The sequence below is a fragment of the Nyctereutes procyonoides genome, unplaced genomic scaffold (genome assembly GCF_905146905.1).
Source record: "Nyctereutes procyonoides isolate TBG_1078 unplaced genomic scaffold, NYPRO_anot_genome, whole genome shotgun sequence".
Taxonomy (NCBI): Eukaryota; Metazoa; Chordata; class Mammalia; order Carnivora; family Canidae; genus Nyctereutes; species Nyctereutes procyonoides.
This window is the reverse complement of record NW_026575130.1, coordinates 5,087,565-5,114,709: the sequence shown is the minus strand read 5'-3', so window position 1 is coordinate 5,114,709 and position 27,145 is coordinate 5,087,565. Positions and strand designations below refer to the sequence as shown.

Below are 27,145 nucleotides of genomic sequence, written 5' to 3'. Positions count from 1 at the left end.
ATAAATAAATAAATAAATAAATAAAATAAATAAATAATCTTTAAAAACAAGACCCGACTACATGCTGTCAGAAACTTGCTTTACAGACACATAGAGATTAAGACTAAAGGCAGGAAAAACAAACCATGTTAACACTGCTCAAAAGAACATGAGCATAGCTTTATGAATTGCAGAGCAGACTTAATACATTACTTAATAATAAAAGAGTCTCCAAGAAGAGCCATTAATCCTTAATATGCAGGTGTTTAACAATACAACATCAATACATGTCAGGCAGAAAATGAAAAATATAAGAAAAGGTGAATCTACTACCACGGCTGGAAACTTTAATACACCCCATCAAAAATGGACTGATCCAGCAAGCAGAAAATCATTAGCCATATAGTTCAACTCAAGAGCACCATAAATCAACTGGATATAATTTACATCTATAGACTACTTCATGTAACAAAAGTAGAATACACATTCTTCTCAAGGTCACATGGAACCAAGGCGGACTACAAAATGAGTCATAAAAAAAAAACCTTAACAAATATAGAAGAACAGAAATCATCATACAATGTCTTCTCTCAGACCATATGGAATTGAACTAGTAGTGAATACCAGAAATATAGCTGAAAAACCCAAAATACTTAGAGATTAAACACAGGGGTCAAAGAAGTAATTTCAAGAGAAATTTAAAAGCATTTTGAATTAAATGGAAATTAAAGTACAACTTATCAGAATTTGTGGGATGTAGTACATAGAGGGAAATTCATATATTTGAAAAGAAAGATATATCAGTAATTTAAGCTTCCACTAAAAACAAGAAAAAGGAGCAAATGAAATATAAAATAAGCAGAATAAATTATAAAAATTAGAGCAGAAATCAATAAAATTGAAAACAGGAAACCAAAGAAATCGACAAAAGCAAAAAAGCTAGTTTGAAAAGATCCATTAAAATGTATAAGCCTAGGGATCCCTGGGTGGTGCAGAGGTTTGGCGCCTGCCTTTGGCCCAGGGCGCGATCCTGGAGACCCGGGATCGAATCCCACGTCGGGCTCCCGGTGCATGGAGCCTGCTTCTCCCTCTGCCTGTGTCTCTGCCTCTCTCTCTCTCTCTCTGTGACTATCATAAATAAATGAAAATTTTTTAAAAAAATGTATAAGCCTATAATCAGACTAAGAAAAAAAGAGAGAAAACATAAATTGCTAGTATCAGAAATGAAAGAGAAGACATCATTATAGGTAACATGAACAAAAAAAGGATAATAAAGGAATGTTATGAATAACTCTATATCCTCATATTTGGTAATCTAGATGAAATAGATTAATTCCTTGAAAGATGCAATATGCCAAAATCACACAAGAATAAACAGACAATACAAATAGGCCTATCTAAGGGCACCTGTGTGGCTCGGTGATTGAGTGTCTGCCTTTGGCTCAGGTTGTGATCCCGTGGGCCTGAGATGAAATCTCACATCAGGCTCCCCATGGGGAGCCTGTTTCTTCCTCTACCTATGTCTCTGTCTCTCTCTTCGTGTTGTTCATGAATAAATAAATAAAATCTTAAAAAAAAAATAGGCCTATTGGGGGATCCCTGGGTGGCTCAGCGGTTTGGCACCTGCCTTCAGCACAGGCCGTGATCCTGGAGTCCCGGGATCAAGTACCACATCAGGCTTCCTGGAAGGAGTCTGCTTCTCCTCTGTCTGTGTCTCTGCCTCTCTCTCTCTCTCTCTCTCTCTCTCTCTCTCTGTGTGTGTCTCTCATGAAAAAATAAATAAAATCTTTTTTAAATTGGGCCTATTAAAGAAAGTGTATCATTAATAACTTTCCAAAACAGAAGGAGGCTTAGATGAATTCACTGGTAAATTATACCAAACACTTAAGAAATAATACCAGCCCTTCATAATTTCACCCAGAAAACAGAAGTAGAGTGAACACATGCCAACACATCCTATCAGATAAGCATTACTTTAATTCCAGAACAAGATAAAGACACTACAAGAAAATTATAGACCAATGGCCGTCACGAACACAGATATAAAAATCCTCAACAAAATATTAAGAAATTGAAATTAATAGTATATAAAAAGAATATCTCATTTAAAAAGGGATTTATTTCAAGTATGCAGGGCTTGTTTAATATGTGAAAATTAAAAAAATGTTATCCATCACAATAACAGGTAAAAATAGAAAAAAAAAAACCCATGATCATACTAGTTGATGCAGAAAAACACATTTGACAAAATTCAACACCAATTCATGATAATAACTCTCAGCAAACTAGGAACAGAAATGACCTCCCTCAACTTGATAAAGAACATTCACAAAATATCACAAGCTAGCATCATATTTAATAGACACTTAAAGCTTTCCCACTGAGATCAGGAACAAGACAAAAATGTCTCTTTTTATGACTCCTTTTCAATACCATACTGGAAGTCCTAGTTAATGCAGTAAGACAAGAAATAAAAGGCATATGTACAAATTGGGAAGGAAGAAATACAGTTGTATTTATTCACAGATTAACATGACTGTCTATGTAAAAACCCCTAAGAATACACAACAAAGCTTTTGGAAACCAAGAAGCAAATATAGCAAATTGTGGAATACAAGGTTAATATGCAAAAGTCTACCACTTGACTGTATTAGGAAATGACCGATATATTGGAAATGACCAAGTGAAACAGAAATCAAAAACACTTTACCATTTGGCACAGCTGGGTGGCTCAGTTGGCTAAGCACCTGCTTTCAACTCAGGTCAGGATCCCAGGGTCCAGGATCAAGCCCTACATAGGGCTCCCTGCTCAGCTAAGAGCCTGCTTCTCTTTCTCCCTCTGTCCCTCCTCTTGCTCTTGCTTGCTTTGCTCTCTCTCTCTCTCTCTCTCAAATAATAAAATCTTAAAAGAAAATAGGCTTTTTTTTTACTTTACCATTTACATTGTACTCCCCCCAAATTTAAAACCATAATGTGTGATGGAAGAGCTGAGTTTGCCATCTTGTAGCAGCACCGTAATACGTGAGAAAAGCTGAGTATTTTGCTTTCTATTCAGAAAGAAAAGAATATGATTTTCTCTATACCTATTAAAAGTATAAATGCCATAGTCATTTAAAATGTTTTTCTAGGGGTGCCTTGGTGGCTCATTTGGTTAAGGGTCCGCTTTCAGCTTAAGTCACGATCTCCTTCAGTGGAGCCCTGAGTCAGGCTTCCTGCTCAGTGGAACATTTGTTTCTTCCTCCCCCTCTGCTCTTGCCCCTAGTTCCCACTCACGCTCATTCACTCTTTCTCAAATAAATAAAATCTTTAAAAAATAAATAAATGTTTTTCTGTAAAAAAATACGACAGAATCATTGCCATTTTATTAATTTTCCAACTAATAGGACGTTGAAATTGTGTAGTTTACCTTTGTAAAAGCCGTATTTTCCTATCAGTGACCCTCTTACAATTCTAGAATTATACAGTGGACATTCTAGAATTATTCTAGTGGACATTAAATTTATTTTAAAAATAGCCAAGATATTTTGACTCAAACACTTTTCTAAAAACAAATGAGAAATACAATACCTTTAAAGCATTAGGGTTTCTTTGTTATTTAAATTATCTTCCACGTTATGCAGAATGACTGTTTCTTGCATATAAAGGGCCAACCAAAACCAAAATCCATAGGTTCAACTTTGTTCTAAAAGGTAGATTCAGAGGATTTATACCTTGTAACTTCTTTTGTTCCTACCAACATCTTACTTCAAGGGCTTACTATCTTCTACCTGGATATTAGTGTAGCCAACTTCTAACTGGATTTACACCTCTAATTCAATTTCTTTTTGCTTCAATTATCCACGCACACAGCAAAACACTGCACAAGTCATGCTACACTATAAATACTTATTTAGTTTTTTGTCTTTTGACAGGAGTTTAACCTAGAGGCCTATTCTCAAGTGCTGTTTACAGGGCACTGATAGACCAGATAATCTTCAAACATGTGCATTCACATTTTGATCTGAGAGTAGAAATTATTTTTGTCACGACTTCCTATATACACCATTATAAATCAAATGTGACCAAATAATATTAAAACCAAATATAAGATAAATGAATTATATTAGGTAGGTTTTAAGGATAAAATTTGAGATGCCTGGGTGGCTCAGCGGTTGGGCATCTGCCTTCGGCTCAGGTCCTGATCCCGGGATCTGAGATTGAGTCCCGCATTGGGCTCCCCACAAGGAGTTTGCTTCTCCTCTGCCAGTGTCTCTGCCTCTCTCTCTCTCTCTCTGTGTCTCTCACAAATAAATAAAATCTTAAAAAAAAAAAAAAGGATAAAATTTGCTGTTACTAATAGGTCAAAGATGTCCAGAAAAATCAGACTAGGCTTCCACCCCTAAAAAAGATTTAATATTCATTGGAATGTATATGGAATATATATGCCTTGTGAGATACAGGAGAATATTATCAGCATAATAATTTTATTAAATAACCATAAAGATGACCAAGTGACAAGGGTACACACAGATGTTCACAGATACTGTGAAACTTACTACGCTGTATCTGAGTGTTTTGTAAAATGCTGACCTGTTGGTTATGTAACCAAATATTCTAGTAGATGAAAGAATGCTAGAACAAAACAAGTATGAGATTGCTTTTAGTTCTTTTGAAGGCAAAAATTGTCATTCACCTTCCCTCCAGTTTACCCCACAGTGTCTGATAGAGAGTAATACAGACTTTAGGTACATTTGTTGAATGAAGACATAGACAAAGACATAATTACATCTGCTTCAACTTCAGTTCTTCCCATTGTGTTTCCTGGCATTCCTCACTAAATGAATGCTGGCTCTCTCTCCCAAACCTCTGTATAACTCTCAACAGCTTTTTACCATATTATGTCTATTCTGCAGATTTTTTGAAGCTGTCTAATCCCCTTTCCGATCTACAAAAATTTCAAAAAAGTGGATGGTATCTTATAGTTTAGTCGTGATATTGCCAGTGTAACGATCAGCATCCCAGTCCAAGGGGTGTAGTTTTTGAAAGGTGTTTTTTAATACTGATATAATTTCAAATTTGTAAAAATGAAAAATATATGTCTTCTTAGTAATAACTATAAGGCATGCTGTTTAACCAATCTTTCTGGCTGGTACAAGAATGAAAAAAATGGGACACAGGAAGGGAACACATCATATTCTCTGAGTATTCAATTTTAAAATTGTCAAAATAGGACATTGATTTTAAAATGTTCAGAAACACTACCTTTTTTCTTAAAGCATTAGGCATAGTATCGTACATTTAATAGGTACTCATTATATATTTGTTGAACAGAATCTCTTATATGGGGACAAAAACACATTTTGTGTACCAAGATGTGTTTTTGCTAGGAGAAAAAAAAGTTCTTTCTAAAGATGCAATAATAGAATTTTTTTCAAATAATTTAAAATCATAATAAATCTAATATTTAAAAATGACACTTGGATTCCTATTCTACCAGAAATCTCAACTTGATGAGAACAACATCCTGGCCTCACAAAATAAGCAAGGACTTGAGAGATGTCTGACACATTTTCATCTGGTCCCACAGCCTCATTCTGTATGAGAAAAATTAGGATTAGAGAAAAGGTAATGTTAGATGGTTAGCCTTGGGTAGCTCTGAGATGGAAACTTAAGACTTTTCATTCTGGATCAGCACTTTTGCCAATAAACCTTAATCTAATCTAATTTTAGTTCCCTATTGAGATTACAAAATTTAACTCAAGTATTATTCTCTTATACATTTACTTAGAAAGGCTGTGGTATTTCTATACTTCATTATACATTCACCCAACATGCACATAATACAGATCTTCACTGACATTTAGTTCCTGAAATATATATGTCACATTCAGATGACTGCCCTTGTCAAGGCCTTATTTCTCAAAGAAATGGACTGAATCGGCTGTATCTGCCTAAGGCCAATGGCTCTCAGTACAGACCTCTCCCTTAGGGACTATAATTCTAGGTACAAATCCATTATTTCCCTGCCTGGCCTTCAGATAAATCCACATCTCTTATCTCCCAGAACTGCTGAGGTGTCCTGAAAACCCTGCTAGGCACGAACCTGGAGGATGATTCATTATTTGCCGTGAAGAGCTCTTTGCTTTCATGCAGGTCTTTCCCATGGATTCCTGAGTCTATTTGCAAAAGTGATTACTAATGCTGTGTAGCTGGAAATGGTGGATAGATACTTGAATGAAAAATGTAAATTTAAAATTGTAAGAAACATTTTTTTTAATGGAACTCATTGCCTCTTCTGTTTTGCTTTTTAGAAAGGGAAAAGTATTCCATTAGAAGAAAACTCAGTGCACCTATAAAAATAGAACTTCCCAATAGATTGTGAATAGCTGACATTCCATGGGAAGTATGCACAAGTACCACACTGCCAAAACCATCATCAAAAGGACAAACAGTAACATTCCTTCTTTAGGAATTCAAGTAGTTATTTTATCTTGGAACTGATTGGCTAAGTGACTCCAATTTTCCCATATGAGTATTTCATTGATACATTTGAGACCATACTTTTCTTAAATGTATAAAATGTTCATTTTTCTAAAGCTACTTATTTTTCCTCTTCATAGAGTAACCATCACAATTAGATAATTTAGAGGAATTATATCTGTTATAATCTCTTTTTAATCACTCAAAATCTATACTTTTAACCATTATTTTCCAAATATCTCTAAAGCTGGGTGCTTTATCACTTAATGACAGAATATTTTTATGAAAAGTGCTCATAACTCCTCAAACTTTAAACATTGAAGAATAATTGCGAAGACTCTGAGCTTTCAATCTAGCAACTTCCTGATGAAGCAATTTCAATCTAGCAATTCAACTGTCTGATGAAGCGTATTTAATGTTACTATGGTTCAGATGCAAACTTACACTTTGGTTTCAGAGACATTAATACCACAAACACTGTGACAAATATGATCCACTGTAACTGAAAATCTTATTTTGTATTCACATGAACTGTTTTTTTATATGTTCTGTATCAATTATTTAAAGAACTCTGATTCTTATTCCCTCCATTTAATAAGAAATATAGAAAAGTATAAAATTTTATATGTGAACATGGTAACTATGGAAAAGTAGTGTGCATGACATGAGAAGAAGGGTATTGCCTTTCTGCATCTGACCTAACTTTTTTATTTTTTTAAGGATTTTATTTATTTATTCATGAGAGAAACAGAGGGGGGGGAGGGAGGGAGGGAGGGAGAGAGAGAGAGGAGAGAGAGAGAGAGAGAGAGAGAGAGGCAGAGACACAGGCAGAGGGAGAAGCAGGCTCCTCACAGGGAGCCTGATGTGGGACTTGATCCCTGGACCAGGATCGCACCCTGAGCCAAAAGCAGACACTCAACTGCTGAGCCACCCAGGCATCCCTACATCTGACCTCAGATTAATGTGCTTCTTGGAGCTGAAGCAGATTAGAATATACCACCCTACGAAATGCCACTTTGGCAAAAAGATTATTTTGGGCTAAAGTCAACTGAGAATGAACAAATACAGGAAGAGTTCTCTACTTTCCCCTTATTTTCCCAAGAGGCATCAATTTCCCTTTGAGGAAGGTTATCTGCTCAGGGAGAGAAGCAGGGAGAACATTTCCTCATGTACCAGGGAGAGAAGAGTAATTTTTGTCATCTAAGAATTTAATATTTTCACTGCTTCTTTTAGTTTCACTTCTTTTCTACAAACTCCCATGCACATAAATACTAATAAAAATTGTCTTTTATTCTGTTAACCTGACTTTAGTCTAATTCACATGCCTTCATGCACAGAACATAAGAGGGTATAGGAAAAGTATATCCTCTCTGATAGAGCTATGATCAAATCCAATTCTGAATAATGGTAGTCAGGTAAATGAGCATTAGCAAAATTATTTTTCATTCCAGCATTCATCATAGCATGAAGGACATATCCCAGTTTATAATACCATACCATTGATATACACAGCAAAGGAGATCTAACAAATTAAATCTATTAGGAAATAAAAACAGGTCTAAAAAATTAGGGTAGATACATTTCTCTCATTAAATGCATTAAAAAAAATTCTCTGTTCTCCCAGTCCTGCCCAGCAGTGAGGAGGAACACCCATGGGGTGCCACAGGAAGCTAAATAGGAAACTGGGGCTTCCACTCCCACCCAAAAAGTAGTAAGATGGGGGGATCCCTGGGTGGCGCAGCGGTTTGGCGCCTGCCTTTGGCCCAGGGCGCGATCCTGGAGACCCGGGATCGAATCCCACGTCGGGTTCCCGGTGCATGGAGCCTGCTTCTTCCTCTGCCTGTGTCTCTGCCTGTCTCTCTCTCTCTGTGACTATCATAAATAAATAAAAATTAAAAAAAAAAAAAAAAAAAAAAAAAAAAAAGGAGTAAGATGGTACCTAATTACCCCTGCCAATGTGGTATCAGAGGAGGCCTGTTACAAAGATTTAAATTAAATCCAATGGTCTCATAAAATAATACCCAAAATATCCAGGATAAAATGCAAAATTACTCATTATATAAAAAAAAAACAAGAAAATTTCTATATGAATGAGAAAAAACAATGAACAGATGCCAACAACACCATGATCACCATGCAGTTGGAATTATCTGACAAAGATTTTTGATTACTAATATAATGCTTCAGTGAGCAATTATGAATGCAAAGAAAACATAGAAAAGTCTCAGCAAAGACAGAGAATTTATAGAAAAACCAACAGTCTATCGTGGAACTAGAAGAATATAATAACTGAAATGGATGCATTCAATAGCAGAATGAAAGAAAATGGATCAGTCAACTTAAAGAAAACAGTATAAATTTCCTAATCTAAGCAAGAAGAAAAAAAAGATAAAAATGAACAGAGCCCCAGGAATTTTTGTAGCTATGACAAAAGATCTAGCATTCATGTTATCAAGTTCCAGAAGGAAAAGAGAAAGAAGGCAAGGCTAAAAAAAAGTATTCAAAGAAACAATGTCTAAAAATTTCCCAAGTTTGGCAGAAGACATCACCTGTATTGTATATTCAAGAGGTTAAGTGAAGACCAAATAATATAAACTCTAAGAAATCCAAGCCAAGTCACATCATAATCAAACTTCTAAAAACTATAGACAAAAAAAAATCTTTAAAGCATCTGGAGAGAAAAAACACCTTACTTTTAGGGGCAAAACAGAATGACAAGAGATTTTTCATCAGAAATCAGAGAATCCAGAAGGAATCGATGTAACATTAAAAGAATATAACTGTTTACCTAGAATTCTTTATCTAGCAGAAAGGAGTGAAGGGGGAAATCAAGACATTCTCAGAAAAATAGTAAGAATCTGTTGCTAGAATATCTACTCTGAAAGAATGGAATTTATTAAAGGAAATCATAAAAGAAGAGGTCTTAGAACACCAGAAAGGAAGAAAGGACAATGGAGAAAGTAAAAATACGAGCTCTGAGAAAGCACTGAAGAGGGAGGACTAGCACAATATGGAATGGTGCCAAACTACAGCCCTGTGAACAAGCCTTGGGTGGACTGCAACTGTGGAAAGGAGCCTGTATACTGGGACTCTGCATAATTAGAGCTTCAGTCTCTATTCCCCACCACACATCAATCACCAATATAACAGACACACTTGGCTGCCTACCTAACAGGCAGGCCTCCCCTATTTTCTTATTAACAACGTCATGGTTTAGATCTTACCTGACCATGCATATGGTGATTCAGGGGAGGCCAGTTACCTCCCAAGACGGACATATTAGGTTTATAATTGGTCAAAGTCAATTGTTTTAAAACTCATTCCCTTCATCAATACTTGATTCGGGAATGAGATGAGAAGCAATTCTAAATAGGGATTCATTAACAGATAATCTTCTGAGGGACTGCTGAGAAAGGATAAAACCACAGGCAATGGCATTAGTAGTGCCCTTTTTTTCTGACTGTGAAAGTCACTAATATCTGAAAATGAGGTAGCCAACCTGAGAATAAGCCCATATACTACAGAGAAAAAACAAAACGATGGAAAAAACTTGATTTTTTAATTACATCATTGAAGGGCTGAATTAAACAAATCTAACAATTACCTACTTTTAGACTATTACAAAAAATATTTTTTCCTGTTTCCCAAGCATCACATGAAAATGCTAGACAGTAGTCCATTTTATGAATTTACCATAATTACACAAATATTTATTATTAGATCTCTAAGATGGCTTTCTTTCTTTTTTTTTTTCCCATTATAAAGGCTAATGCAAGGAACATCTTTTGGCCAAAGTTTTATCTAAACTTAGGGTATACTTCCATGGACTTCATTTCTAGAAGTGAAATTACTGCCAAATGGTATGGATGTTTCTGATATATAGTACAAACAAAAAAAAAGAAAGTGTGTTCTTATTAAACACCAACCAGCCATGTATATGGCCTGTCTCACTATATCCCAGGCAGCCAGAGCAAATGCTGAGTCATATTTTCCCTTCATTCTAGTCGAAAGAACTTCATCTATAAATCCTAGTTAGTCTAAATCAATCTTGGTAATTACATTCCTCTTGCTACTGATTGGTTAAGGATGGGCATGTGACCTAATCCTGGCCAGTGAGAGGAAATGAGAGGTTTACCAGGTAAATTTTTGATTCTTATAAAAAAAACGAGACAATGTCGTCTACTGGTCATTAGCATGTGTATATAATATCTTGAACTATACCAATCTGAGAAAAAGCCAATGAGCTGAAGTAAAAAAGATGGGAGTATGAAAATGCTGACCCCTGAATAAACCAACTTCAAGGACCCTTTCCTTAATCTTTTTCCATTATTTGAATTATAATTTATTTTTAGTTTTTAAATGTGAATATAATTGACATACAATGTTGCATTAGTTTCAGGTACACAACATAGTGATTTAAGATATCTACACATTATGCTATGCTCACAAGTGTACTTACCATCTGTTATCATACAACGCTATTATAATATTATTAAAAATATTCCCTTACGTATTTTATTCCTGTGATTTATTCATTCCATAACTGGAAGCCTATATTCCCCACTCCCCTTCATCCATTTTGCCCATCCTCTCCACTCTCCTGCCCTCTGGCAACCACCAATTTGTTCTCTGATTCTGGTTTTTGTTTATTCACTTTGTTTTTTACATTCCACGTATGAGTAAAATCTCATGGTATTTGTCTTTCTCAGTGTGACTTATTTCACTTAGCATAATACTGTCTTGCTCCATCCATATTGTTACACATGGCAAGACCTCTCCCTTTCTTTGTAGCCATGTAGTGTTACACTGTATGTGTGTGTGTGTATATACACCACACCACATCTTATTTATCCATTCATCTACTGATGGACACTTAAGTTGCTTCCATATCTTGGCTATTGTAAATAATGCTGCAATAAACATAGTGGAGCAAATTTCTTTTCAAATTAGTGTTGTCACATTCTTTGGGCACATACCTAAGAGTGGAGTTTTTAGATCATATGGTATTCCTATTTTTAATTTTTGGAGGAACCTCTATACTGGTTTCCACAGTGGCTATACCCAATTCACATTTCCACCAACAGTGCAGAAGGGTTCCTTTTTCCACAAATCCTCATCAACACTTAATATTTCTTATGTATTTGGTTTTGGCCATTCTGACAGGTTAGGTGATATCTCATTATAGTTTTGATTTGCATTTCCCAAATGAGTGATACTGAGCATGTTTTTATGTGCCTCTTGACTATCTGTACATCTTCTTTGGAAAAATGTCTATTCAGGTCTTCTGACTGAATACGTAGAATCCAGTTTTTTTAATTGGATTTTTTTTCTGGTACTGACTGGAATAAGTTCTTAATATATTTTGGATATTAACCCATTATTGGATATACCATTTGCAAATATCTTTACTCATTCAGTAAGCTGCCTTTTTGTTTTGTTGATGCTTTCCTTTGCTGTGCAAAAGCTTTTTATTTTGATGTAGTTTAATCGTTTGTTTTTGCCTTTGTATCCCTTGCCTCAGTAGACATATCTAGAACAATGTCACTATGACTGATAGCAATTATTGGGTTTAATCCATTTTCAGTTTATTTTTTATGTTTGGTGTTAGAAAGTCATCCAGTTTAATTCTTTTGCGTAGCTGTCCAATTTTCCCAGCGCCACTTATTGAAGAGACTGGCTTTTTCTCCATTGTATATTTTTGCCTCTTTTGTCATAGATTAATTGACTACATAAGTATGGGTTTATTTCTGGGCTCTCTACTCTGTTTCATTGATGTATGGGTCTATTTTTGTGCCAGTACCATACTGTTTTGATTACTACAGCTTTGTAGGGTATCTTGGAATCTGGGATTATGATGGCTCTACTTTTGTACTTTCTCAAGGCTGCTTTGGCTATTGGAGTTTTTTCTGTGGTTCTATACAAATTTTAGTATTATTTGTTCTAGTTCTGAGAAAAATGCTGCTGGTATTTTGATAGGGATTGCATTGAAAGATAGCTTTGGGTAGTTGCAACATTTAAACAATATTATTCTTCCAATCCATGAGCATGGCATATCTTTCTCTGTTTGTGTTGTCTTCAATTTCTTTCAACATTATTTTACAGTTTTCAGAGTAAGGTCTTTCACTTTCTTAAGTTTATTCCTAGGCATTTTATTCTTTTTGACGCAATTGTAAATGGAACTGTTTTCTTAATTTCTCTTCTTTGCTACTTTGTTACTAGCATATAGAAATGCTACCAGTTTTTGCATATTAATTTTGTATTCTGCAACTTGACCTTTTACTACTGCTAATAGTTTTTTGGTGGTGTCTTTAGGATTTTCTATGTATTGTATCATGTCATCTGCAAATAGGGGAGTTTTACTTCTTCCTTACCACTATGATGTCTCTTATTTCTTTTTCTTATCTGATTACTGTGGCTAGGGTTCCCAGGCTATGTTGAATAAAACTGGCAAGGTGAACATCCTTATTTTTTTCCTGATCTTAGAGAAAAAAATCTGTCATTTTTTCACCACTGAGTATGATGTTAGCTATGGTTCTTTTTATATAAGCCAATAAATTATACATAGTCCAAAAAATTCAATGGAAAACTCACTCATACCAGCCATTTGTATGCCCAAAGACAAAACTGAGAACTGCTTATAACATCACAGTGAACAATCCAAACAGACTCCTATTTCAGTTATGAAGATTATCTTAAGTTTTAAATAAACACTCCTGAACAGTCATATTTTTTTCAGAAGAATTAAAGTTGAATGTTATTTGGAGAACATCTAAAAAAATTAGTCATTAATTTAGACCATAAATTAGAAAAACTCATGTTTAATTCAAAATGGTCTTCAAATAGCAAAAATAAATGACTACAAAGTTTGCTGTACTTACAAATCAAACACCAAATAGTGGAAACCCTCTTCTGATATGCTGTCATGAAGTCGCACTAAAAAAAAAAAAAAAAAAAGAGAGAGAGAGAAAGAGAGAGATGTTTATTTTATACATATGTCAATGAAGAACATTAAACCAGACTTCTAATGGGCATTTATCTCTCCCCTAACTAAAAGTGCTAGCAGAACTCTTTATTCTAGACTCTGGTAAGTAGTATTTTTTACAACAAGGCATGGGATCAAACAAACCCAAAGTTTAGATTCTACCTCTGATAATTATTAACTGTGTTAGCTTAATCATTTTTTTTAAGAGAGAGAGAGAGAGAGAGAGCGAGCCCGAGAGAGGAGGGCAAGCAGGAGAGACAGAGGCAGAAGGAGAGCTAGAGAATCATAAGCGGGCTCCACACTCAGTGTAGAGCCCAATTGCAGGGCTCAGTCCCACAACCCTGAGATCAGGGCCTGAAGCAAAAGCAAGAGCCAGACCCCAAGTGACTGAGCCATGTAGGCATCCCCCCATGTGAGATTAATCAAATTAACGAACTTATAATAAATAGTACCTAACTTTACAAAATAGTTAAGAAGGTTAAATGAGATAATATAAAATAAAATCCACATATTGCTGGATGAATACTTAAAAATATCAATGACTGTTTTAATATATATAAATCTATTCAAAGTTAGCAGGTTCGAGCAATTCTCCCATTTCGAGTCTCTTCCTTGTCATTCTCTTTACTATCTCCCAGTCCAGGTTTTCCCCAACTCATTCCTTGATCAATACAATGAGGAGCAAGAGGGACCATTTGAAGAATATAGCAAATGGTCTCCTTGCTTCTGCTCTCCCTGCCCCCCCCCTTTTTTTGGTGGGAGTGTGGGTGGGGAGAATTTCTACATAGCCCCTGGCTAACCTGTCAAGAGAGTTTTTACTATGCTACTTCTAAACTCAAGTCACCAAGATCCATTTACCAAGTCAGCCAAAAATATACAGGTAGAACTTCTAGTTCTGCTAGTTCCTCAAATTAATACTATTTTAATTTTTCCAATGTGGTAGACTTTCACTGATTGGTAGTAAAGACAAATATTTTGCTCCTCTGAATGGAAAACCTTCACTCTTTACTATGACTCTAACGTAAACTACACATGTAGAATTTACATAGTGTTTTTTCTGCTATTTATTTTTGCCTAAGTCCCCTGCCTTCTTCAACTCATCCCCACAGATGGTACACTTTTCCAATTTATCCAAATCACTTGGGCTGGCTTGTCCTTCACTGGGAGCAACAGAGAGCAGAAAATGCAACAAATCTGTAGGATACAACTGTTTTTGAAAATTTACCACAAGAAGATAATGATTTCTACTAGTACTGGTCCTTAGTATGTTCCCCATTCAGTGATGACCACCAAGTAGAAAATGTGGATTCCAAAGAACATTTAGATTCACATACAGACTACAATGATCTATAGAGTCTGCAGTACTCATGAAATTCCCAAGGTCACAAACTTAATATAATGTCCATTCCTTACAATCCAGTTCTATCCCCTTCAGACATCATCCTTGGTCCATTATTAAAACCTTTCCTGAATCTCTCTTCAGAAATCTTACCAAGATAGAGAAATAAAGACTTTTGTTCCATTATATAGAATTTCTTTCTCATCATTCCTACCATACAGTTATCATATTTTATGGGTTTTTAAATCCTTCAAAGAGATCTAGCACATGGTAGATGGTCTTTTGTAAAATTGCTTTGAGCACTTACTATACTATGTGCTAGGCATTCTTCCAAGTTTTTGGACTTTCACCATAGCTCAGTATACCTGTTTATGTCTAAAATAAAACTATTGAAGCCAAATAATTCTACCATAACTTTAATTGTGTGAAGGATGCTCTTCAGTTTAATATCAAAGATGCTCACTACCTTTGTTTAAACTTATGCTGCCAAAGAAAATCAAAAGTTAGTTTTAATGACGTGTTTTATTCATAGTCATTCAGCACAGTAAAGAAAGTCAGGGCATGACAGATAATTCAGTGGCTTTATTGAATGACACCAGTTTCACAGATACCTACCTAACTTAGCAGTTGTAAAACAACCTATGTTTAAATGAGCTCAGCAAATGATATATCTAATTAAGTCCAACAGTTATTACATGAAAATAAGATGGATTTCTATGCTATCAATGTTAAAATAAAAAGTAAAATCACAATGTGAGCAGGAGGAAATTATTATTTCTTTTTTTCCACTGTCTCAAAAACTTCAAGTGGAGATGGGGAGCTCAGGTTTTCAGATCAAAGGGTTGTAGAGTTAAACAGAAGTAGAAATTTCAGGTACACTTGGAGAAACAGTATTGCTTTCTGGTTCTATTTGGAATAAAATCTTCTTTGTATGATTACCACTATCTTATTTATACTTGGAAATAATCATCATTTGGAAGTAAATCATTTTTTTTTAAATGTTAAGAGTTTCTCAGATTACAGCCTAACAATCAAACATACATTGTTTTTGGTGCCAACAAGCACATAATAATTGCTTAAAGACAAACCATTTGATCCAAGTTCACTACTTTTGCATCACACAATTCCAAAACAAATCTCCACTATTTCTAACCAGCCATTTGACTAGGTGAAATTAATTATGAATTAGTTTTATCAATAAAGCATAAAGAACTAGCATCATCTTTACTTAGGAAAAATATATACACATTTCCTTCCTTCCTTATGACTTTTTTTTTACCTCCTTCCACTCTTAAAGAACTGGAAAACAGAACTAAATGCAAGCATCACAATTTTTATTTATTAATAAAACTATGTAATTTCACCTTTGCATGCTTGTTCCACATGTTTACAATTACTCTAAGGATGGTTTCCTTTTGAAACTTTGAACTCTTACCACTCTCAGAGTTGATGATGTTTATACAGTCAGAAGACAGTGTCTTACACACCACAGATATTATCTTTTTCTCTTCAAGCCTTTTTGGTTAGTCAAAAGTATCCATCTTCCATCCTTTTCCTCTTTTTAATAGTTTTTCAAGGTTTAAAATTGTGTTTACTTTCACAAAAAACTTCCATTAGTTATTCTCTATAAATAACTGTCAATTCATTTCTATGCTGAAGGAAATACAGGATGTTCTGTTCCCCACAGATGTTAGCCCAAGACTGCCAACACGGCCAGCCTTGAGAGTATTGCTGCTGTTCTATATGGAAACATATTGCACTATGTTCTTGCTATGACTGCTCTTTGTTATTGCCATAAGCTGTACATATGGGTGCACACAATTAATCACAGTCATCACTAAGATGCTTTCAGAAAAAAAATGTTAAAGAAGATAATGAGAAAAGCATCTGAGAACACAGGTTATAATACCTCTTGGTAGTCATTCTTTTCTGAAGTTTGCTCAAAGGTAAAATCAAGTCTATGAGTGAATGAGTTTTCATAAATGGTAATGGTATAACAGTTCTTATCCAGAATAAAATGTAAAATTCTAGAGCATTAAGTATGAGACATATAAGAGGAGAAAAGGTGTTTCTAAGGTTAAAATGTCTTCAAAATTGTTGATCCATGGCTTAATCCTTTTACCTTCTCTGCCTCATGTTATCAATTTGGTCATTTGCATTCAAATTAGCATGGGGTCACTGCTTTCTCTTCCTGTCCTATATTATTATTTGATTTCACTGCAGTTTCTAGATAAGTACTAGTTCTACAGAGGGGCCAAATAGGATTAAACAGGATCTTGTAATTATCTGAAAAAAACTTATTTAAATGTGAAAGAAGTTTTTTATTTTAATACATCCTTTAAGGGGTTAAAAGATAATAACTACAGTGCTTACTATATCAACACAGTGCAAATAATTTTTGCAAGACTTATTTTAGATAACATATAAGACCTTTCCCATCACCATTTACAAATGAATGTGCACAAGCTTAGAGAGGAGAAAGAAACTTCCAAGCCTTAACAGCTAGTTAAGGTCCTAGGCTAGGCTAGGACCATAATCCAGAACTAGAAGATTCCGAAGATCTGGTTCTTGTTCAGAATACTATATGGACATTCTAAAGTATATCTATCAATAAACTACCGCCTCCACTCTGCCCACTCCCCCGCCCCCTGACACTGTAGAGTATGAATTGGATAAAACAATATTTAGAAAAGAATTAAAGAGGAAGAAATAGTTATGGTAACTAGAGAAAAAAGCAGTGCTTAAAAAAACAGCACTAAGAAAAAAATCTACTTACAAAAAGAGAAAAATATTTTTAGCTTAGGAAGTTTAAAATGTGATGCTGTACTATGGGAGGTGTAGAGACAGCTAGATGATATCTAAGATACAGAGTCAACATCAGCCACATCTGTCTCTCTGTCCAGTCCCTAAATCCCTAGAAAAGTGTTAATTCTCCTTTTCAAATTGGAAATGTTAGACCACCCAGTGACTCAGCTATTTAACCTGATAGGATGTTTAATGTACCAAAAATCCTAATTAAAGAATCTGGAAAACTTGCACAATATGTAAAATAGCATAAATTTAACAATTTTTGTTTCCAAAATTGACATTTCTATGATATGGATACTATGTTAACATGGGAAGAGACAGAGGAAGTGGAAATGGGTATGCAAGGAAGAAAAGGGAAAGATTAGGAGAACTGAACTCTAAATAGAAGCCATGTCAAAACTGCTTATTAGGTACATCTTATCTATTTTGATGACACATAGTAAGAACATTTCTGTCAAAAGAAAGTGAACATATATTTTATGATAATTTATTATCTTTCAAAAAAGACTAATAGCATACAAAGTCACTTGTTTCAATTTCAGTATACTTCCTTCCCTCTTCATTTCCTAACAACATCCTCTAAATACAACCAAGGGTAGTAATTATAATTTTGTGAATTTATTTATACAACATACCACTTGGTTCAAATTATACTGATTCTTACCTTTCCATTCAACTATACTCACTACCTGCTGTTCTCTACTAGTGTTTATTATGGAGAAGTAGCAGGCTATTACATTGGTGGCTCCAAGAGACCATGTCTTTCAATATTCATGTCCTTGTATAATCCTCTCCCATACTGACTCTGGGTTTGGCCATGTGACTTGCTTTGAGTGATTAGCATGTTTGATGTAAACAGAGCCTTTATAAGCTCTTGTACCTTGGAGTTGTCTTCTTGGAAACCACATGCTATGCTAAAGAGAAGTCTGGAATAGACTTACACAAGAGGCCACATGGAGAGAAACCCTGGAGGATGAGAGGCCATGTTGATATTCCACCACTAGCAGAGCTCATTGCTGAAGGAAACTGCAATTGTTACCTCACATCATGTGGAGTAGAACTATCTACTGAATCCAGTCAGTCCATAGAGCAATAAGAAATAATAAACAGATGTTGGGCCATTAAGTTCAGAGTGGGAGTTATTAGCTAACAATAGATAAATAAATAAGACAGTCTGAAATTTGTGATTGACTCATTGTCCTTAAAGAATTCATTCCTTATCATAAACATTTTTTTAGCAGAAAAAGAATGAGTTGTACCTCAAAACATGAGTTATTAGAAACCTCCAAAACTAAACAGGGCAATGCTGCCAATATTATCATACTACTAATTAAATAATTCATACAGAAAAGACTCTAGTGCATTTCCATAATCACTATTTGTCAGCTCTAAGCACTAGTCCTGGTTATAAATGAGGTAGATTTTGCATTTTTAGCTTTACCATGTTATAAGGCTTGAAGTAGTTGGATTTGATTCACATACTGGGATGGAAAGATGGCAGCTTGTAAGTCAGATGCTTTTTATACTCCCATCAATACTTAATTATATTTCAGAGCTAGAGTAAGCACTAGCCAAGTATGGCCATGCAATGTGCCATAGCCTTCTCAAAAGAGGGATGCCAACAATGAGTTCATTTGTTAAATTAAAAAAAATACATACACATACATGTCTCAAACATTATAACATTCAAATGGCACTATCCTAGAGAGAAATTTGAGCTCAACCATTACTGCTGGCTCTTTTGTGACAAAGCTAAGCATTTCTAGAGAGAAGTTTTCAAACAGACAAACACTGAAAAACCAAATTCAAAATCAAGCTAACATTTCTAAAAATCTGAAGGCAAATCTGCATATGCATGTTCTTCTAGAATTCCACTTCTTATAACACAAGTAATAGCTAATAAAACAATACCATTTAAAACATAGTTTTGCATATTTTTAAAATATATGCTCTACTTCTTTGAAATATGGATTCATGTACACTGTTAATTTTATATGGAATAAAAATATAGGCAGATATAGATAAATAAGTATTTCTTTGCCATTATTATTGCTAGAGTAATAGCCTTGTAGGGTTTATACTTTGATTTGTTTGTCTTAATACTTTTAAAATTTAGGCATAAAAACAGGGAGTTTGACTTAGCTGGCTAAGGCAAATAAATAAGCTCAACCAGCACAGAAACGATGATCTGTCCTAATCTTAGATATCTGAACACAAATTCCTAGAATTGCATGAAGGATATATATTTTTGACAAATACTTACCAATATGTACCATTATCCAGCACTCAAATATTAAAATAACTTTAACATGAGAACCACAAAAAATGTTTTAATAAAATTACAAATATTATTTTTCATGAAAAGAAAATGTTTTTAAAATTTATCATAAATCATATTTAAAAGCAATTCAGTGCTTATACTTAAGAAAAATAACTTTTTTTAAAAAAACAAATATAATTATTATATGAAAACTCAGTGGGAAATGTCATCCACATAATTTTAAGATTTTTTTTTTAAATTTTATTTATTTATTCATGAGAGACACAGAGAGAGAGAGAGGGAGAGACATAGGCAGAAGGAGAAGCAAGCTCCCTGCGGAGAGCGTGATGTGGGACTCGATCCCAGGACCCCAGGATCATGCCCTGAGCTGAAGGCAGATACTCAACTACTGACCCACACAGGTGTCCCTTAAGATTATTTTATTTTATTTTTTAAAAAATATTTATTTATTTATGATAGTCACAGAGAGAGAGAGAGAGAGGCAGAGACATAGGCAGAGGGAGAAGCGGGCTCCATGCACCAGGAACCCGACGTGGGATTCAATTCCGGGTCTCCAGGATCGCGCCCTGGGCCAAAGGCAGGCGCTAAACCGCTGCGCCACCCAGGCATCCCCCTTAAGATTATTTTAAAAGTACACAAAAAAAGTCATTGGATCCTAACATCAGTGTTGAAAGTCAATGTGTATCAACTTTGCTGACTATCATCTTCATCCTTACTCCCAAATTCTCATCCCATTTTCCTGGTTCCAGATTTTAAAAAGTAAGTTTAGATTAGCTTCAATATTTATAAGATCAGGTTAGTAACATTCAGGGCTGACTAGAACAAATTATGTCTTCTAATAGGTCAGAGTTAGTCCTAAACTCAGATTATTCAAAGGAATTTCTGACTGGTCAAAAAAACTATTACGAAGATTTCAACCTCGGACGATGACAGAAAGTGAGAAAACATGACCAGTGGTTGCTAATTATATGGTTACCTGCTACAGCAACCATGCAACAGTATGAACAACATAAGAGAGCAAGCAATCCTTTTGCTTGAAAGAAAAAAGTCATAAGGGCCAAATATAGAATTTCAGAGATAGTTAATAAAGTTAATGGATAAGTCATTTAATACACTTTCCTGCTCATTTTAAATAAAATTGTATATGTGAGGAGAAATTAAATTAGAGGTTTATTACTAAACCTAGTAATATCTAAATATATTCTTTGCTCCCTTTATTTTTTTAATTTCTTTTTAAGATTTTATTTATTCATGATAGACATAGAGAGGCAGAGACACAGGCAGAGGGAGAAGCAGGCTCCACTCAGCGAGCCTGATGCAGGACTCGATCCCGGGTCTCCAGGATTGTGCCCTGGGCCAAAGGCAGGGGCCAAACCGCTGCACCACCTAGGGATCCCCTCTTTGCTCCCTTTAAAAAATAATTTGAGATTATCTTATTGCACACTTTAATTGCATAATTCCATTTTACTTATAATTTGTTTTTTGAAAACATGATTTCATTTCTTGGAAAAGTTAGTATTTATTTCAAGTTCCCTTCATTCAATTTTTTTCCTTTTTTAATTCTGCATCAGTATTATTTATGTATTTCAGTAAATAGTTCTAGTTTTCTTCATTTTTCTTTTCCTTGCCTCATCTTTTAGTTATTCCACCTTCTAATACTTATATAGAGCTAATTAGTGATCACTCACGGATATTCTTAAGTATTAGGAATATTTAAAAAGGAAGAAAAACTGTTATATGACTTGCCTATTATAGGAATCTTAAGATGGTGCATCTTCATATTGTACTGTAATTATGAGGATCTACCAGAGCACTGGACTAATACAAACTTTTTGTTAAATTTATCCAAAATGTACACAGCTATCTACTATGTATTAAATGTGTAAGACGTCTGGTTAAGAAGACAAAAAATGGCCATTAGTAATTTCTCAGCTTTAAATATCTGAATAGCATTATTATCTTTCTGATTGTAGAATCCAATGCAGATTCAACCATTCTGCGTTCCTCAGTCTGGGTCAAAAAGAGAAGCCCTATTGATAATTTCACACCAGGCTGCTCAGCTGGGTCCATATTTAACAGCAAGACACAAACACATTAAATGTCTTAAAGCAGTACAATACTTAGCTACATTGTGAGATTAAACAAAGGCTTTGTGATTTATGATAAACTACGGATATCACACAGGAAGGAGACTGCATCATGCCAAAGGACAGACAAGATAAGGATCTTTTATTCGAAGTGCAGATCAAGGCAGCATTTAAAATGAAAATAAGATACATTGAAGTGCATTTCCAATCTAAGGTAACTATAGCTTTGTGACACTTTTGCTTGACTTTTATACAAATATATTGTGCACTGGGTCATGATATAAAACCTTTTTGTTTTTTTAATGGTAGATCACAGGAAAAATGCTTGAAAAACACTGGGTTACATAATCTTTTAAGAGGATCCTATAAGCTCTTTTCCAACTTTTTTTACATTTCCACATTTCAAGATTATTATCACTAATAAACATACAGAAAACTAAAAAATATGGTTATTACCAATACAAGGTTGAATACAATCTTCTAAGACTTTTTCCTCTAATATTAAAAAAATTTAAGTTTAAAACACACTTCATTTCATTTTGGATTTACTTTTAATGAATAACTAGAAGGAAAACCTAAAACATTTATCTTGCCAAATTAAAAATAAGCCTTTACAAAAATTTACTCAGTAGATGAATTGCTTTTCTGATAATAGCCCTTAGAGAATAGAGTGAATGGAAAAACTTATTAGATCATCCTCTCTTTGCAGCTTACTACCATATTACCTTAACATTTGCAACTAAATATTCCCTGAAGATACATAAGCCCAAATGCTCTCAATCTTTCAAATCCCTGAGAATTCATTTCTTGCATAAAGTATTTTTCCAAATTTGATTAATCCTATAAGCAGAAATCCCAGGAGTTTAAAATTCTACTAAAATGATAAGAAATGTACTCTAAAACTGTAGCTAGTGTCCATACTATACTATCTCATAATGTTTTTTGATTAGCTATTTATATACTGAAATTGCTTAAAAGATCAGTTTATTTCCTCTGTATAATATATACAAACATGAAACACATGAAGAAGTACTATGATCTTAGGCTCACAATTGAAGAAAAATATAAAAGTTATGCATGAAATTATTCACAAATTCATACCCTTGGAATAATAAAGCCTTTTAATAAATACAGCTATAGGCACAGTCAGCATCAGGTACCTGGGAATATATTTTGGATAAGCATTCAATGGAACAGTCAGTTCACCTGGATCAGTGATTTTTATAAAAAAAAATAAAGACTAATTGTTTCTTATCATGAAATCAAGGAAGTTATAACAAATGTCAGACATCTCAAATATTGGGGGCATATGCCTACCTCAAAGACATCTCAAAATAAGCCCAAGAACCAATGATCTTTCTCTAAAATCTGCTTTATCCAATGTCTTCCATATCTTTCTAGTTATTCAGGATAAAAATCTCAGTGTAATTCTTAACTCTTTTCTCTCTTATACCCAAAATCTAATCTGAAAGCAAACACTTCAAAATATATATTAGAAAAAAAATTATGTCCTTTCACTGTCCTTATCACAGCAGCCAAAACAATCCTGTTAAAACTTAAGTCTGATATTGCCCCTCTGCTCAGAACCCTCCAGTCTCTTCAACTGCCTCCATGTAAAAACCAAAATCCCATCTGTGACCTATAAGATCCCTGAAAATCCACCCTCCTCCCCCCATCATCTCCCTGGCATCTACCTGCACCACTCTTCCTTTGGTGGCTGTGCTCTGACCACACTGGCCTCCTTGCTGCTTTTCTAGAGAACCCCAGGCAAAATCCTGCCTCAGACTTTGCACTTGCTATTTCCTCTGCCTGCTAGAACTCTGTTCCCCCAAATATGGCTCGCTACCTCATCTTCAAATTGCTACTCAGCTTTTCACCTTTTTTGTAAATAAAGTTTTACTCGAACACAGCTTTGTCCATTTGTTTATATATTATAATCAATGGGTGCCTTCAAGCTGGAACTACAGTGCTGAACAGCTGCAGCGAAAACCATATAGCCAGGAAACTGAAAATATTTACTGTTTGCCCCTTGAGAGGTAAAGTTTGCTGACCCCTAGAATAGAAGAAAAGACCTTGAAAGGGAGAGGACTGGTTGTGAGAGCCCTGGGTGTGGCACCCATAATCTATATAGCTAATTAAAGCCACCAAGACTGATGGTTCTAAGTGAGGAAGGAGAGAAGATAGTTCCTTTAGAACACACAAATGACAGGAAATTGTTACACTAGGAAGTGTAGGATGTTATAATTTGAGAAAATGTTTCAAAGATAGGGTGGTAGAAGAATGGAGGTGGGGGATATTGAGGGAGGAGGTGTTAACAACAGTGGTTTTACAAAAGCACTGAAGAGCAAGAAAACACCTCTCGACTCCCACGTTCAGCAGTATGTAGAAGAAAACAGCCAACTCAAGAGAAAGCCAGATTGTAGTTAGCACAAGAAAAAGAAATGAACAGAGACCACTAGGAGAACTTAGGGCATTTTGCAAATATTATGACATCAGATTTCTTATTATATAATTAAAGGGAAAAAGAAAACCAATAAAATGTATTAAAACTTGGCAATATTCTCAGTCTTAGATATTAACTCAATAGTTAAACAAATTGATTCTCTTTGATAAATTTTCATTTTTTTTAGAAAATAGACATTTTTAAATAAATATATTAATTTTTAAAAATTACACTTAAGGAATAGGAGTTTCTGTCATTTTATTACCAGAATAATCCTGGGGGAGGATTTGAATCTTATTAAAGTGTTACTGTAATTTTAAATGTTTATGCATATTTCCTTCATTTTATAACATCTAAATTACAGAATAATATGATTTTATTCATTTATATCATAACAATTTTAATATATTCATACTCAGTTTTATTTTTTTCCTTCTTGGAAAAAAGAAGATACACTTTAAATTGTCCTCAATAAAAACTACATGACATTAATTTGGTTTTTGATGGAAATTGGTTTTGCCATCTCTATTCCTAACCAAAATTTATGTCAAACTGTCCTTTAATGCTGAACAAAAAAAAAAAAAAAAAAACATCAGTAGGAAATATGTTTCAGTTTTATTTGGTAAATATTTTTATCTCTATAATCTTGACCACAGTTCCCATTCATAGATTCTAAACTTACGGCATATATGTCTTAAGCTTTATGAATGTTGTACCCAAGGTTTTTTAAGAAATGAAGTTCTTATTAGAGGAGGGAGTTCATTCTTTCAGTCACTCAGCCAGTTTACTTGGGTGCCATATGCTGGGGCTATAACTATGAACAAGTCAATGGTGATATTCATCCTCAAACAGTTTTCAGTCTTTGGGACAAAATCCCTTGTTAATTTTGTGATTCTATAGCCTGGATTATCAGATTCATTGCTTCACAAAGCACATTTCAATAGTTTTATTTTATAGTCTTCTCATTATGCACCCCTATGGGAACACAGGAACACAAAATAATGAGGTGGCAAACAAATCTAAACAAAGCATCAGGGATAACTAAATACACTATAAAATGTCTTCATCTACTAGTGGCTATTAAATCAACAGTCTGTATCTACTGACCAACTGATTTCACCAAACACATTCCTCTGATTTTTTTTTTTCCTGGACTCACTATTGAGAAAATTTAACAAGTTGTTTAACCTGAAAGACAAATTTCCCCATAAACAAGAAATGTAGCATCCCCTGTGGCCTACTCAAAACCATTATCCACAAGACAGCCATCACTTCAAAATATGAATCTGGTTGTATCACACTAGCCAGTCTTAAAATTCTTTAATGTCTTCCTACTGATTTATCACATAATTTATCATTTAAACGGGGACATTTTGAGAGTAAAAGAGGGTGATTAATTTTTACACCATGGTATAAATCAGGACAGCCCTTCGAAAAGTAGTTAGAATGGTCATCTCACCCACTAGGCTCTACCTCTTCAATTTCCCTCACACTTGCCCTCCAGCTCTCTCCAACAACAGAGGTCCTCTTTCAGAATCGGGTACTCTGCTCCCTCATGTAGCAAGCCACATCTTCACATTCTTTGGTTTGGCCTTCTCCTTCCTCCTCTCCAACCCCTAGCTATCCTTCAGAATTAAAAAAAAAAAAATTGGGGGGCAGCCACGGTGGCTCAGTGGTTTAGCACTGCCTTCAGCCCAAGGTGGGATCCTGGAGACCCAGGATCGAGTCCCATGTCGGGCTCCCTGCAGGGAGCCTGCTTCTCCCTCTGCCTGTGTCTCTGCGCCCCCCCCCTGTCTCTCATGAATAAATAAATAAAATCTTAAAAAAAATTTAAGTTTATTTATTTATCTATTTATTTATTCATCAGATACTCAGAGAGGCAGAGACATAGGTAGAGGGAGAAGCAGGCTCCCGGTGGGGAGCCTGATGCAGGACTCAATCCCAGGACCCCGGGATCACGCCCTGAGGTAAAGGCAGATGCTCAACCAGTGAGCCACCCAGGTGTCACCAGGATTTATTTTAAGTGTCATTTCATCAGGAAAGTCCCCTTTCCCCCGGGCTCCCAAAAAAACTCTCATAGCACCACCCATCTCTCCTTCATACCACTGGACACACCACCAATGATACCTTTCATTGCGTGATCATTTGACTAGCATTATCTTTCCTGCTTAACTCATCTCCTTGGGTGACTAGATTCATATGTCCCCAGGAAACACCTTCCTAGTATCATTAAAACAATGCATATACACCCCACACCTGCAAATGAGCAAAAAGGATGAATACATGTAATGGAACACCATTTAACTGACTCTGATTCTCTAAGATAGTATTTTTGTTCTGTTTTATTATTTACTATTGATCAGGCCTTAATCAGGAACATGTAAACTATGGTCCAGGGGCCAAATTAGGGCAGGAATCTGTTCTTGCACAGCCCTTGAGCTAATTTTTTGTTGTTGCTATTTACATTTTTAAGGGACTGCAAAGATAAGTAAAACAAACAAACAAAAAACAAATATGGCTCACAAACCTAAATATTTACTACTATACTGAAAAAGTTTGCCAACCAGTGGATTAGAGTATTTCACTTGTATAAAACAGATGACAAAGCAAATGATTCTTGTCTGATAGCAATGCAAATGAATGCTTTGTTATAGAGACATAAATGGATTCTCAAAGGTTATAGTTTTATTGCCTATAGGGCAACAATCAGTTTATCACTATAGCAATCAAAGAATCCAGAATTCTTTCTGTGACTATAAATATTTCT

At 34.9% G+C, this 27,145-nt stretch overlaps 1 protein-coding gene across 16 annotated transcripts in view; it reads right to left on the bottom strand.

Moving 5' to 3' along the window:
* Nucleotides 1-27,145, bottom strand: part of CAMK2D (calcium/calmodulin dependent protein kinase II delta) — a 303,905-nt gene that overhangs the window by 137,789 nt on the left and 138,971 nt on the right. For all 16 annotated transcript variants that reach the window (XM_055342435.1, XM_055342429.1, XM_055342426.1 and 13 more), the window contains exon 4: nt 13,317-13,371. In XM_055342435.1, the coding sequence (XP_055198410.1) occupies nt 13,317-13,371 (55 nt within the window). The remainder of the gene's footprint in view (nt 1-13,316; nt 13,372-27,145) is intronic.